The sequence below is a fragment of the Thunnus maccoyii genome, chromosome 23, assembly GCF_910596095.1.
Source record: "Thunnus maccoyii chromosome 23, fThuMac1.1, whole genome shotgun sequence".
NCBI lineage: Eukaryota > Metazoa > Chordata > Actinopteri > Scombriformes > Scombridae > Thunnus > Thunnus maccoyii.
The window spans coordinates 2,162,106-2,174,104 of NC_056555.1; the positions used below are offsets into that span (position 1 = coordinate 2,162,106).

Below are 11,999 nucleotides of genomic sequence, written 5' to 3' on the forward strand. Positions count from 1 at the left end.
CTGATAAATAGGACTTAAACCAGGTTAATGCAGTTCCTTTAATGCCAATTAAATGTTCCAGTCTCTGCAAAAGGATTTGATGGTCAATTGTGTCAAATGCAGCACTAAGATCTAACAGGACAAGTATAGAGACAAATCCTTTGTCTGATGCAGTTAGGAGGTCATTTGTGACTTTCACCAGTGCTGTTTAGAAAATATAGAAAATGTCTTTAGTTTTAGTTAGTATTGTAAGAAAATAATATTGTTTCAGATAGTTTTTATTTCTAAAGTCTAGTTTTTAGTTTTATTTCAGTTAACTAAAGTGTTTTTTTCACACCTAGTTTTAGTTTTTAGTTTAGTTTTAGTTAACTATGATAACCTTGGTATAAACAATAGCATATGAGGAGAACATGAATGGGTAGCAAAACCTTGCTACACAAAAAAATTCCCAAAATGTATTGTTAGTTATGTAAACGTACCTGTGTGAAGTATAAATCTTTAAAAGCATCTTTCAGGCAAAGCTCAAGCCTGAGGGTGACGCAGTGCACCTTGATCATCCATGAAGCTGACTGCTGCTGGAGTTGAGCAAGGACACTGTTGGTTTTCTTGGAATTGACATCAGTTGCAGTCAAACAGTTACTGAGTTTGAGATGGTTCCACTTCTACAACACTTTTCTGTAATGACCCTCACTATACCCTCAGTGTCAAAGGAGTCTGGCTCTGCAATACTGAAAGCCAAAAACAAAATATACACACAAAGATTATTTACATAGTTATTTAAATAGTTTCACATGGAGTGGTAGCTCTTGTCTTAAACTGAAATGGGAATTGACCACACAGATACGAAAGCCTTTTTGATTGATGGATGTCAAAAACATACCAGAATAGATGATCTAAAAGACAAACACATGTATGTAAAGAACAAAAATATGATCAAACTACTTGCCCGAGTAGTCTGATTCTTGGTGTGCCATATTCAATTAGCTTGACGCTGACCACCTCTTCCTCTGATGTGCCTTTGTTTGTGCTTCCATCAAAGATCAAGGAGCAGTAGAATGGCTCACATTTTACCAGGGCATGAAGATTATCTCTCATGGTTGCTGCAATAAGCTCTATGGCGATGCGACAGGCCTTTGAGTTATGACATGTCATCCTCAGCTCCAAACCATGCTTCCTTTCCACTGACACTAAGATTTTAAACAGGCTGAAAGCCTGCTCACAGTAGGCCACAGTATATGCAATGTCAAATAGCCTGCACATCTTGTCTTTGGTCTTATATATGGTTCAGTGCTGCAAAGTTTTTCTTGACCTATGTGTGCCCTTTCTCTGACTGCTTAGTAGTCCCTACATATGCTACACCAGACTTTAGTAACACTCCCTTCTTTTTCATAGCAGAGCCAGTCATATCACAAGGAGTCCACAGTGTGGGCTGTTGCTGTCCTGGTTTTGGATGGGGCTTTTGATGTCAGTGGCACAACCGGGATTATCAGTTGGCCTGCCTGGGTTCTTGTCTGCCTCTTGATGCGTCTCTCCCTGTGCATCTACTGTCTCTCCTTGTGGCACTTGTCTCTGTCTGTGCCTCTTGGTGTCTCTCCCCTTGTGCCTCTCCTCCTGTCCCCTGTTGTCCTTGTGTATCTCCTTAAGTCTGGCCAGCCTTACTCTGACTGCAAGGCATTAAGGGATATATAAATCAATGGAATTGTCTAGCTTAGTGATAAACTGTATCAATCTAAAGAATACTATATTGGTTTGTAATACAGTAAGTTCACTCACTCACTCTCTCTCTCTCTCTCACACACACACACACACTCTGACAGGGAGTTTAGCTCGGTCATCTGCAAGCTAGAATATGTCATGTTCCAACATTGCTGTTCAGCAGAGAAAATGGGTAGCAATTTAACAGTAGCTGAAAAATGGATGAAAAAAGTAATTTTGCCTGAGCTGGCAACCGCAGTTGAACCATGGAAATGCAACCTTAGAGCCCGCCGTTTGACAAAGTCATCCAGTCGTATGCACTTTGCTGCCGAATCTTGCAAATGTTTTTCGTTCATTCATCATTTGCCGCAATCTCTTGAGTCGTGACATTGTGGAAAGGTGACAGTGCAGTGTTTGAAAGCCAGATAATAAAACTGGCTATTTAGCTTATGAAATAAGTGTAGCTAGTTGGATTCTAACTAGCAAGCTAGTAAATAGCTGTCATAGTTCAGGGTTAGTAGTCATATTTTTAGGAAGCTATAGTAATCTGGTGGATTGTATAACATTGATGGATGTGAATTGAAAGTGAACTGCTGGACATAAAAAAACATTGTAATGTTACTGTGAGACAAAAAGGCAGACGTGTATGAGTTACTAACAGCATCTGATTGCTAAATAAAGCAACAGGGATTAGCTAATGCTAAATCTTAGCCAGTTAGCTTGAGTGTGTTTAGGTTCAGAATGAATCTGGGTCCAAACTGGTGCAGCACATTTATTCACAGAGGTTACAATGAGGTTACTGTGCAAAACATATTTAAAACAGTAGTCAGCATGTTATTCATAACATCGTGGTGTTAACTCAATTTACGTCAGCTCTAATCTCTGAGCAGCAGGATCCTCCAAACAAGTAAATCAGTTTCAAGATCAATCTCATGTATAAATAATGTCACTCATGTTGACCCCTGCATTCTCTGTTACAAACACTGGTGTAAAGAAAACAGTTTAAATACTTGAATATTTGAGCATGTCATCTCAGTTGCTGTTGGTTTTTGCTAGAGGGAGCTCTGAGCAGGAAGCACATGAAGAACAGGCACATCACATAAGCGTCACTACAAAAACCCAACAATAGAGTTAGAGTAAATTACCCAATATTCCAGAAAACAACCCATACAATTAGCCCAACTTACACAACCTAATTATGGTTGGGTTAAAAATTCAACCCAGCATTTTTTAGTGTGTGCACAGCATGGATGAACATGCAAAGAATTCATCTTCCAATATCTCCTATATTTACTTTTGAGGGGAAATATGATGTTTTTAAGGATTTGTATTCAGAACAGTCCGACATTTGGAGGCATATAGTTGCTGAGCACCAGGTAAGAGGGGTGATATCAGAAACTCAAAGAAGTTCATTTCAACAAATCGTGTCTTATTTGCTATGTCTAGAGTCACATCGGGGATGATCCCTATTGAAAGACTCTGTCAGTCTTTTACTTGATAAGCTGTGGGTTTGAGCTTTTAATGTTTCTCATGCTCAATCAAGATAGGGTATGCAGAGGAAACGGGGCTACATGGAGAATAATTTATCAGGGATTAAGATATAAAAGGTTAATAGCTGATATGTTGGCTTCCTCAACTGATCAAGTTGAATACAATGTCTGGCTGTTCTGAACGCTCTTTTTCAGGGTTTCCTCTCCATCTCCTCCCTGCTTGTTTACCCTGAATCAATATAATTCTCTCTCTGTAAATGAGATGGATCTGTTTGCTGAGGATAGTAAAGAGCAGCAGCTGTCGTCTCTTTCTTTAGCTGGAATAACTTTCTGAAGGAAACATGGCTGCAGACCCGTTTCTAAGACAACAGTGACAAGCAATGGTACCTACATATCGGTATGTATGTGTATTCAACTCAGTTCAATCTTATTTATATAGCCCCAAATCATAGCAGAAGGCATGTCAGGGCACTTTTTGCATAAAGCAGGTCTAGACCATAATCTTTATTTTACAGAGACCCAACATTCCCCCATGAGCAGCACTTGGCGACAGTGGCAAGGAAAAAGTCTTAACAGGAAGAAACCTCAAGCAGAACTGGGCTATAGGTGGGCGGCCATCTGCCTTGACCGTTTGGGAAAGAGGGAGAGAGGGGGAGAGAGTAGAGAGACACACAGAGAAGTACAACAACAACAACAACGATAATATGTAGGTTTATGTGTAATACATAAACCTTCAGTAGCTCATGTTTGAGACCTCATTTACATTAGACATTAACATGTAATCTGTAGCTGGATAATGACTCTGATCACATGTATACCTGCTATTAATAGGCAGAATTCAGTATGTCAACAAAAGCGATAAAGGAAACTCTCGAGGGACCGCTTCACTGTGCAAGGTGAGGTTCACATGACAGACTGAGAAAGACTTAGCTGAATCTTCTTTTTATTTATGAATTTTGACTCATGGCATTGAGGTTCTTACTCCTTGGAGCTTGTTTCTGTTGATTTGTGTAAAAGTGGTGGAAAGAGTTTGACTTCTTTTCTGTTCTTTTTTTCAAAAAAAGGACAGATGGGCAGTAGTAGTGGAGTGACTGCAAAGTTTGTTTTTACTGATTAATATATGGTTTTCGAAACTGATAATAGTAATAATTTTCTCGCTGAGCAGTCACCTGTGACAGGTACACAGATGTGCATATGGATGTATCCATCTGGAGTGATAATCTGTTTATTACAAACCCTTGAAAATACTGATTATCCATGCTGCTCGTTAGCATACCTCAGTCAAACGCAGGCATCTTTCATTTATCAGCTGCTTCTGTGTTTTCTATGCTAATTAGGACACCTGTTATTATAAGTCTTGTGGTATGGTAGATGAGAGCATGTGTAGGAAGAGTTTGGACGTTGGAAGAGACATCACATCTGGGGGAATGGTTGGACTCTAACAAGCCACTGATGCGACACATGTGGAGGCCACTTGTGGAGTCATGGGGAAAGTGCCTTGTCGAGATGTTTCTGAGAGGGTGAATTTTTCTTTTTTTTTTTTTTTAGATTTATTTATTTTTACCATACCCAATGGGAGCTCTGCCATTTATCCATAAACTAAAAGCTGAATTGCCTACAGCTTCAAACTGATACAGTCCAGTCTGGCGCCATGCTGTCAACTGGCTCAGCTGGAGAAGGACTAGTGCTCACGCTCTAAAGGCCCCAAAGTGGGGAAGCATGAGGAAGCCTGCAGAGACTTCTTTGGTGTTTGTATGCTTTCATAGAAGTGAATTGAACAAAATCTCAAGAGCCTCTGATATCATTTAAAGAACTACTGAAATTAAATGGTTTTTTGTTTGCTGCATATCTGTTCTGTAAAGCTTGTGTGTTCTCCTTTGAGAAAGAAATCTGAAAGCAAAAGAGAGAAATTTGTTTTTTTTTTGGTTTCATGATGTTTCCCCCTGTCTTTGCATTAAATTGTTGGAGTACCGTTCTATAATAGTCAAATCACTTACTTTTACAACAATTGCATAACAGTAAAAATCAGCATTCCATCAGAGTCAGATCAGATGGTCACACTGAGCCAGACTGCAGCCTGCTACAACAATACAAGAGCCACTGACTTCTGCCACAGTCAGACTGAAATTCACTGCCCGTACATGTCTATGTGGAACAGGGCGAGACCCGCCTCCTATGCTTCGAGGTCAATCTGATTGAACTTTGACATGAGAAATCTCGAGGCTCTCTGATGTCTGTGTTGTGGATTTTCGGAGCTGATGCACTGGCAGTTGTCAGTTTGAAGAAGAGAAGACCAAACCAAACTTCGTATGATGATTCTGGGAAAACTTAAATGAAGAACCTTGCAAGGGAGAGCGACTCAAGGGACACCTCCTGTTCGTACGGTGTCCCCAAACTCGTCTGACCCACACAGTCCAAAACCAGCCTTTAAGCCAATCATAGAAACTAGTTCGTCAGTTCCGAATCATAAACCTATGACCTAAATCTGTATCTTTGGTTTGTCTTGTTGCGTCTGATGATGACCTGCATTCTGGCCTTGGTTCGCCTGTGAGGCTCCTGGTTTATTAAACAACATGTGTTATCTTCTGTTTGAGAGAACAGAGGAGTACAGCTTGACATTCTGTTGTCCTGGTCAGTTATGGAATATCCATAACAATCCCCTCTTATTGATCAAAAGATCAATACAAATTACCAATTTATGACTGGACTGGTGGACTGTAAGGGCACAAACAGAGTAGAAACAACATCCGCACAACAGATAACAATTCTCACACAAAAGTAATACAAGAATCAACAATTGCATTGAACAAAATCAAAAGTAAAATCATCAAAACACATAATCATTTAAACACATAATGCAATAACAATAAAAGCAAACAATCAGTAAATTAGATAAAAAACCCCTCTTATGTACCCCTTTAAAACAACTGTCATGTGACCCATGAGTTCTGTCTTCCAACCACCAGGGGCAGTAGTGAGGCAAATCCTCAAAGAAGATCTCCTAGAACACCAAAGCGTTAAAGGAGGTCATTGACAGAGGTCACCAGTCACATGCGCAAACAACCTAAGACAAGACACTTCCTGCCTCTTACTAGATGAAATCCTAGCAACTTAAAGGGGAGTCATACAAACATTTGATTACATCATAACAATAAAACAAATCAATCACAAAGTGAAGTCTTCAACCCATGCACTTTGCGTACAGTAGAGGGCCATCACCATGGAGAGGTTACTAGCACATACGATGCATGGTGATGTGGAATCCATCCTCCTGGAGTGATCCTCTTCATTTTCATCAATTTTCAAACACACATTTCAAAAATAATTAAACATTCAATCACATTAATGAAAAACATATAAGATGACTAGATATTTAGGAGATTAATCATTAACACTACTCTATTTCTACAACTTTTCTCAAACTAAAAATGCATAAGATTAATAATCACATCATTAAAGAATCAAAAAATTATTCTAAGATGTCACCTGTAAATAGAAAATGATATGTTTCTTCAACTTTATGAAGTACAAACAAACATAACTCTATTCAATTTAGCACGGTGTGAGTGATTTATACCAAGAAAGCTTTTAGAAACATTAAACCTACAGATTTTGAGTTTCCTCCTCCTCATCTGAAATGATACCTGGGTGAAAACGCCTCATCCAGTCCTGGAAAGTTTCAAAATCATAATACCTCAAACCTGTGTGATTATGATCTGCAGTGTTTCCAGTGACATGCACCTGGGCTGCTTGGAGTACAGACCCTGTGGTCTTTTTCACTACCAGCTTGATTATCAAACCTTCGTCGACGTGGATGAACTCTGCTTCGTCTCAAACAGTGTTTTATCATATGTAGACCACCGCCATCTACCTCGAGAAAAAGTAAAGTGTTGTAGAGTCCCAATGGGCTCATTGATTTGTCCGTATGTCCAAGATCTGGCTCTTGGTCTGCATTTTCTGGATCATTCTGCAAAGGGCGCCCCTGTCCATGGGGCACTGGGTTCATGGCACCGACTGTGTCATGAGAAGGAAAGCCTTTCCGCTCTCCTTCGCCTGGAATCAGAGAGACTCCTGTCTCTCTCTCATTTGGACCGACTTGACCTGTCCCCTGCCCGAACCTACTAAACAGGAGAGAAAAAAGGAGTAACCATCCGGTTACCTGCCAGGGCTCTGCTCTCCTCCGCCAGTGGTTGGGGGGGCCAGTCTGCACCTTGTGGCGTGGATCCATTCTGCTCTGCCTTCGACCTTCAGGGCCGTCCTAGTAGTCAGCAGCACCTGGTATGGACCTTTCCACCTAGGAGACAAAGACACTTTTTCCAGAGATTTGATTAATACCAGGTCACCTTCTCGAAAGGAATGAATTGGTTCTTCCGATGGTTTGGGGAGTCTGTCAGCCACCTGTAAATGATACTTTCTCAAAATCTCTGTTAGTCTTTTCACATACTCAGTCATGAACTCATCCGTCCAAAGCAGAGTAGCTTTGTGTGGTGTCAGTGGGGGACTTGTCCCTGTGGACATTGGTCTTCCCATCAGCACCTCGTGAGGACTCAGTCCTGTAGTTGCACTTGGTGCACTCCGAATGGAGTACAGCACAATCGGCAGTGCATCAGGCCATTTCAGGCCTGTGGCTAGGACTGTTTTGGTCAATCTGTCTTTGATAGTTGCATTCATTCTCTCAACTTGACCTGAACTCTGTGGATGATAAGGAACATGTAACTGCCACTTAAATCCTAAGATTTCTGACAGTCCCTGAGTGATTTTTGACACAAAAGCTGGACCTCTGTCGCTATCTATTCCCTGCGGCACTCCGTACCTAGGGATTACCTCTTTTAGCAGACACTTTACAACTGTTCTTGCATCTTCTTTTTTCGTTGCAAAAGCTTCTACCCACTTCGAGAACCTGTCGGTTATGACTAGCAAGTATTTGAAGCCTTGTGAGCTTGGCATATGTACAAAATCTATTTGCATATTTACAAAAGGACCTGATGGGGGTTCTAAGTGGTCATGTTTCACTGTGCTATTCTTTTTTCTGGTCTGTTGACATATCATACAACTATCCACAAGTGTTTGTGAAACTTGAGTAATGCCTGGAGCAAACCACTGTGAGCGAATAACATCATTCATCACCCCTCTTCCAACATGCGCTGGACCATGCGTCACACGTGCCAGTACATGAAGGAGAGCTCGAGGGCAAACCGGTCGACCATCAGGGTGGAGCCACAAGCCAGACTCCGCGTCAACTTTACAACCTTTACGCAACCAAAGACTTCGCTCCCTGTCATCAGCGTGATTTTGCATTGTCACGACATCATTAGCGGAAGGAACTGGAATTGGATTGGTAGGTTGTGTGGAGGCACATTGAAGTACCAAAGAGGGAGAGGAAAGTGCCGCTTGTTTGGCTGCAGTGTCAGCCATTGCATTTCCTCGTGAAACAGGATCAGTTCCATTCGTGTGAGCAGCACATTTGATGATTGCAAGCTGAGATGGGCGCAAAATAGCATCTAACAGGTCATTAACCAAAGTGTGATGCTGTAGTGGTTTTCCAGAAGATGACACAAAACCTCTCATCTTCCATAACTGGCCAAAATCATGAGCAGCGCCAAATGCATATCTTGAGTCAGTGTAAATAGTAGCCACCTTACCAGAAGCAAGAATACACGCTCTAGTTAGAGCATACAGTTCTGCTGCTTGAGCAGAGGTACCTGGAGGCAGTGCTTTTGCCTCTACTACCCCCCAATCGTTAACTACTGCATAGCCAGCTAGATGTGTGCTATCAGATGGTCTGCTAGCTGAACCATCAGTGTAAAAAATCAAATCAGAATTGGGTATTGGTGTCTGCAACAAGTCTGGCCTTGGGGATGTACACAGGTCAATAGTTGTGATGCAATCATGCTCATCATCTGTGTCAATCAATGGAAGGAGAGTAGCTGGATTCAATGGAGGTGAGCGTTTTAAAGTGATGTGTGGACTATGAAGAATGATTGCTTCATAGCCTGAACGACGTGCAGCTGTCATGTGTTGGGTAGCAGATGTGTTCAAGATGTGAAGTACTGCATGTGGAACGTGCACAACACAGTCATGAGCCAGTACAATTGGAGAAGATTTCTCAATCATGATGGCAACGGCGGCCACCGCTCTTAAGCAACCTGGCATGCCAAGAACCACAGGGGTTAGTCGAGAGGAGTAGTACGCAACTGGACGGTAATGAGACCCATGTTTTTGCACGAGAATGCCTGTAGCAAAGCCATCTCGTTCATGTACATGCAGATGGAACGGCTGATGATAGTCCGGCAGCCCCAATGCCGGAGCCAAGGTGAGAGCATGTTTCAGGTCCTGAAAAGCTTTGTTCATGTCCTCAGTCCACTGCACCTTGGGAGGAGCTGATTGCAGTGTGGCGTTTCGCAAAACAGAGTCCATAGCAGCATACTCAAAGATCCAATGTCTGCAATAATTCGCCATCCCCAAGAACGAGAGCATTTGTTTCTTGGTTGTGGGAGGAGGCATGTTAACCAGCAGTTTCAACCTCTCCGGTGACAACAGGCGCTGTCCATTTTTCAAAACATGACCCAAGTATGTCACCTCAGACCGACAAAATTGCAGTTTGGCAAGTGATGCTCTATGACCACACTCAGCTAGTCTCTGTAGGAGCAAGATGGAGTCCGTTCGACAAGCTTCCTGTGATGGTGAAGCTATCAGGAGGTCATCTGCATACTGTAGGAGAGTGGAGCCCCCTGGAAAGTGGAGGTCATCCAAGTCCCGTTTCACTGCTGCTGCGTAAACTGTAGGACTCTCGACAAAACCCTGAGGCAAACGCTGCCAGGTGTACTGTTTTCCTTTGAATGTGAATGCAAACAGATACTGGCTATCTGGATGCAACGGGATTGAGAAAAAAGCTGAACTCAAATCAATGACTGTGTAGTGTGTTGAGTTGGATGGTAGTGAAGCTAAAATCGAATTTGTGTCTGGCACAATTGGAGCTGTTGGCACTACAATGCTATTAATAGCTTGCAAATCTTGTACAAAACGCCATTCATCTGGGCGGTTTGCTTTTGGAATGGGTAAAATGGGTGTGTTACATGGGCTTGTTGTTTGAACCAACACACCTTGATCCAGTAAAGACTGAATTACACCTTCAATACCAGCAATTGACTTGTGTGGCAAATTGTATTGCCTGACCATTGGTAGTTTAGCACCAGGTTTGAGTGTGACTTCGTGAGGTGGAGCCGAATTCACAAAACCCACATGGTTTTTATGTTTAGCCCATAAAATAGATGGAACCTCTGAAAGCTCTGATGGAGGCCCATACTGTGTGGGGAGGGGTGGTTGTTGCAAAACAAACCTACTCTGAGGTAGCTGGATGTGCTCAGTTAAAGATAACATGTACAGCTCAAGGCCCAAGTGTGTTATTGTTTGAGTTTGAGGAGTCTGCGCAGCTCCTCTCAATGCCTGGCACTGTGCCACCATGCTTTCAAGCTGTTGTGGGTCACAGCCAGGAGAGACAGCTACAGTGATGTATGGAAATGAATCTTTATCATTAACCAATTTGCGCTGTGCGTCAGATAACCGAATTGGAATTGCACATCCCTGTGGACCAACAAACAAACATTGTTCACACTCCAACCCCTCTTGTGTATTCAAAAACACATCAGCTAATTGTTTGTACACCTCTGGGGGGTTAAATGCTGCTGTACAGTGACACTGTAGTACAGGCCTCATGGCAGACATCTGTGTTGCACATGCTGGTGAAATTTGAGCAATTTTTTGAATGCTAGATACTGTGAAACTGGAAGCCATGTTAAAATCAGTCAATGACCAACAATACAAACAATCAGCAATAGTTTTCAAAAACTGAAATGCATGAGCAGCCTTCACATCAGGTAGGCTTAAAAACAATCCATCAGGTGTGCATTGAATGGTGGCATGTAGCTTGCAAAGTAAATCTCGTCCCATGAGATTAATTGGACTTTTCTCAGAAATCAGGAAAGAATGTTGCACATCTGAACCTTCAACAGTTATTTTAGCTCTCTGTGATAGTGGCTCAACAACAGGAACGCCGGAAACACCCACGGTGGTGACAAAATTAGGTGTTGGTGTACATACATGCTCATCAGCTTTAACAGTGGAAATTGTGGCCCCACTATCTACCATAATGTCAACTCTACTACCATTTACTTCAACAGGCATTATTGGATCTTCTGAAGGATCTTTTGAAAGTCGAATTACAGCTGCTTGAATGGGAAATGTTTTTTCTGATCCTGCCCCTCTATGGCCTCCCTATGCTTGATTGTAATATTGTCCATGATTCACATTATCAACATGTGGAGGAGGTGGTAGTGGTTGTTGTTGTTGTTGTGGTAAAGCAAGGGGGGCTGTTTGTTGGAAATTCCTTGTTTGGTGATCCTGGAATGGGTAATTTTGCTTGTTCTGACGACGACCACTTCTACACTCATTAGCCCAATGTCCCGCTTTCCCACATTTGTGACACTTTCCCGGTTTTCGCTTGTTATTGTTTTTGAAATGCTGTTGTCCACCCCCCTGTCGCGCATGCTGTAACATTTGTTTTGGGAAGGAGGCAGATTTGTCTTCAGCAAAAACTTCACACCTATCTAGCGCCATCATTTTGTTTACCGTTGCTTTCCAGTCTTTGGTTTGCCAATCGGTGACAGACAATTTGTATGCAGCTGCAACATTTGGTTTTAGATTTTGCACAAAGGTTGTAACAACAAAATATTCATTTCCTTCTCGTCCTATTCCTGCATTGCTATCCCAAGTACGTGTAAATCTGTTAACAAACTCAGGTACAGTTTCATATGCATCTTGGACACAGTGAATTAC

At 42.0% G+C, this 11,999-nt stretch overlaps 1 protein-coding gene across 1 annotated transcript; it reads right to left on the minus strand.

Moving 5' to 3' along the window:
- Positions 1-7,050: 7,050 nt before the first annotated feature.
- On the minus strand, positions 7,051-11,348 carry LOC121890503 (protein NYNRIN-like). The gene has a single exon (XM_042402812.1). It carries the CDS (start codon positions 11,346-11,348, stop codon positions 7,320-7,322), a length of 4,029 nt encoding a protein of 1,342 aa, XP_042258746.1. The 3' UTR covers positions 7,051-7,319.
- Positions 11,349-11,999: the final 651 nt, after the last annotated feature.

Excerpts from the sequence above, each read along its gene's own strand:
- LOC121890503 (XM_042402812.1), bottom strand. The coding sequence starts at position 11,348 with ATGCCTGTTGAAGTAAATGGTAGTAGAGTTGACATTATGGTAGATAGT.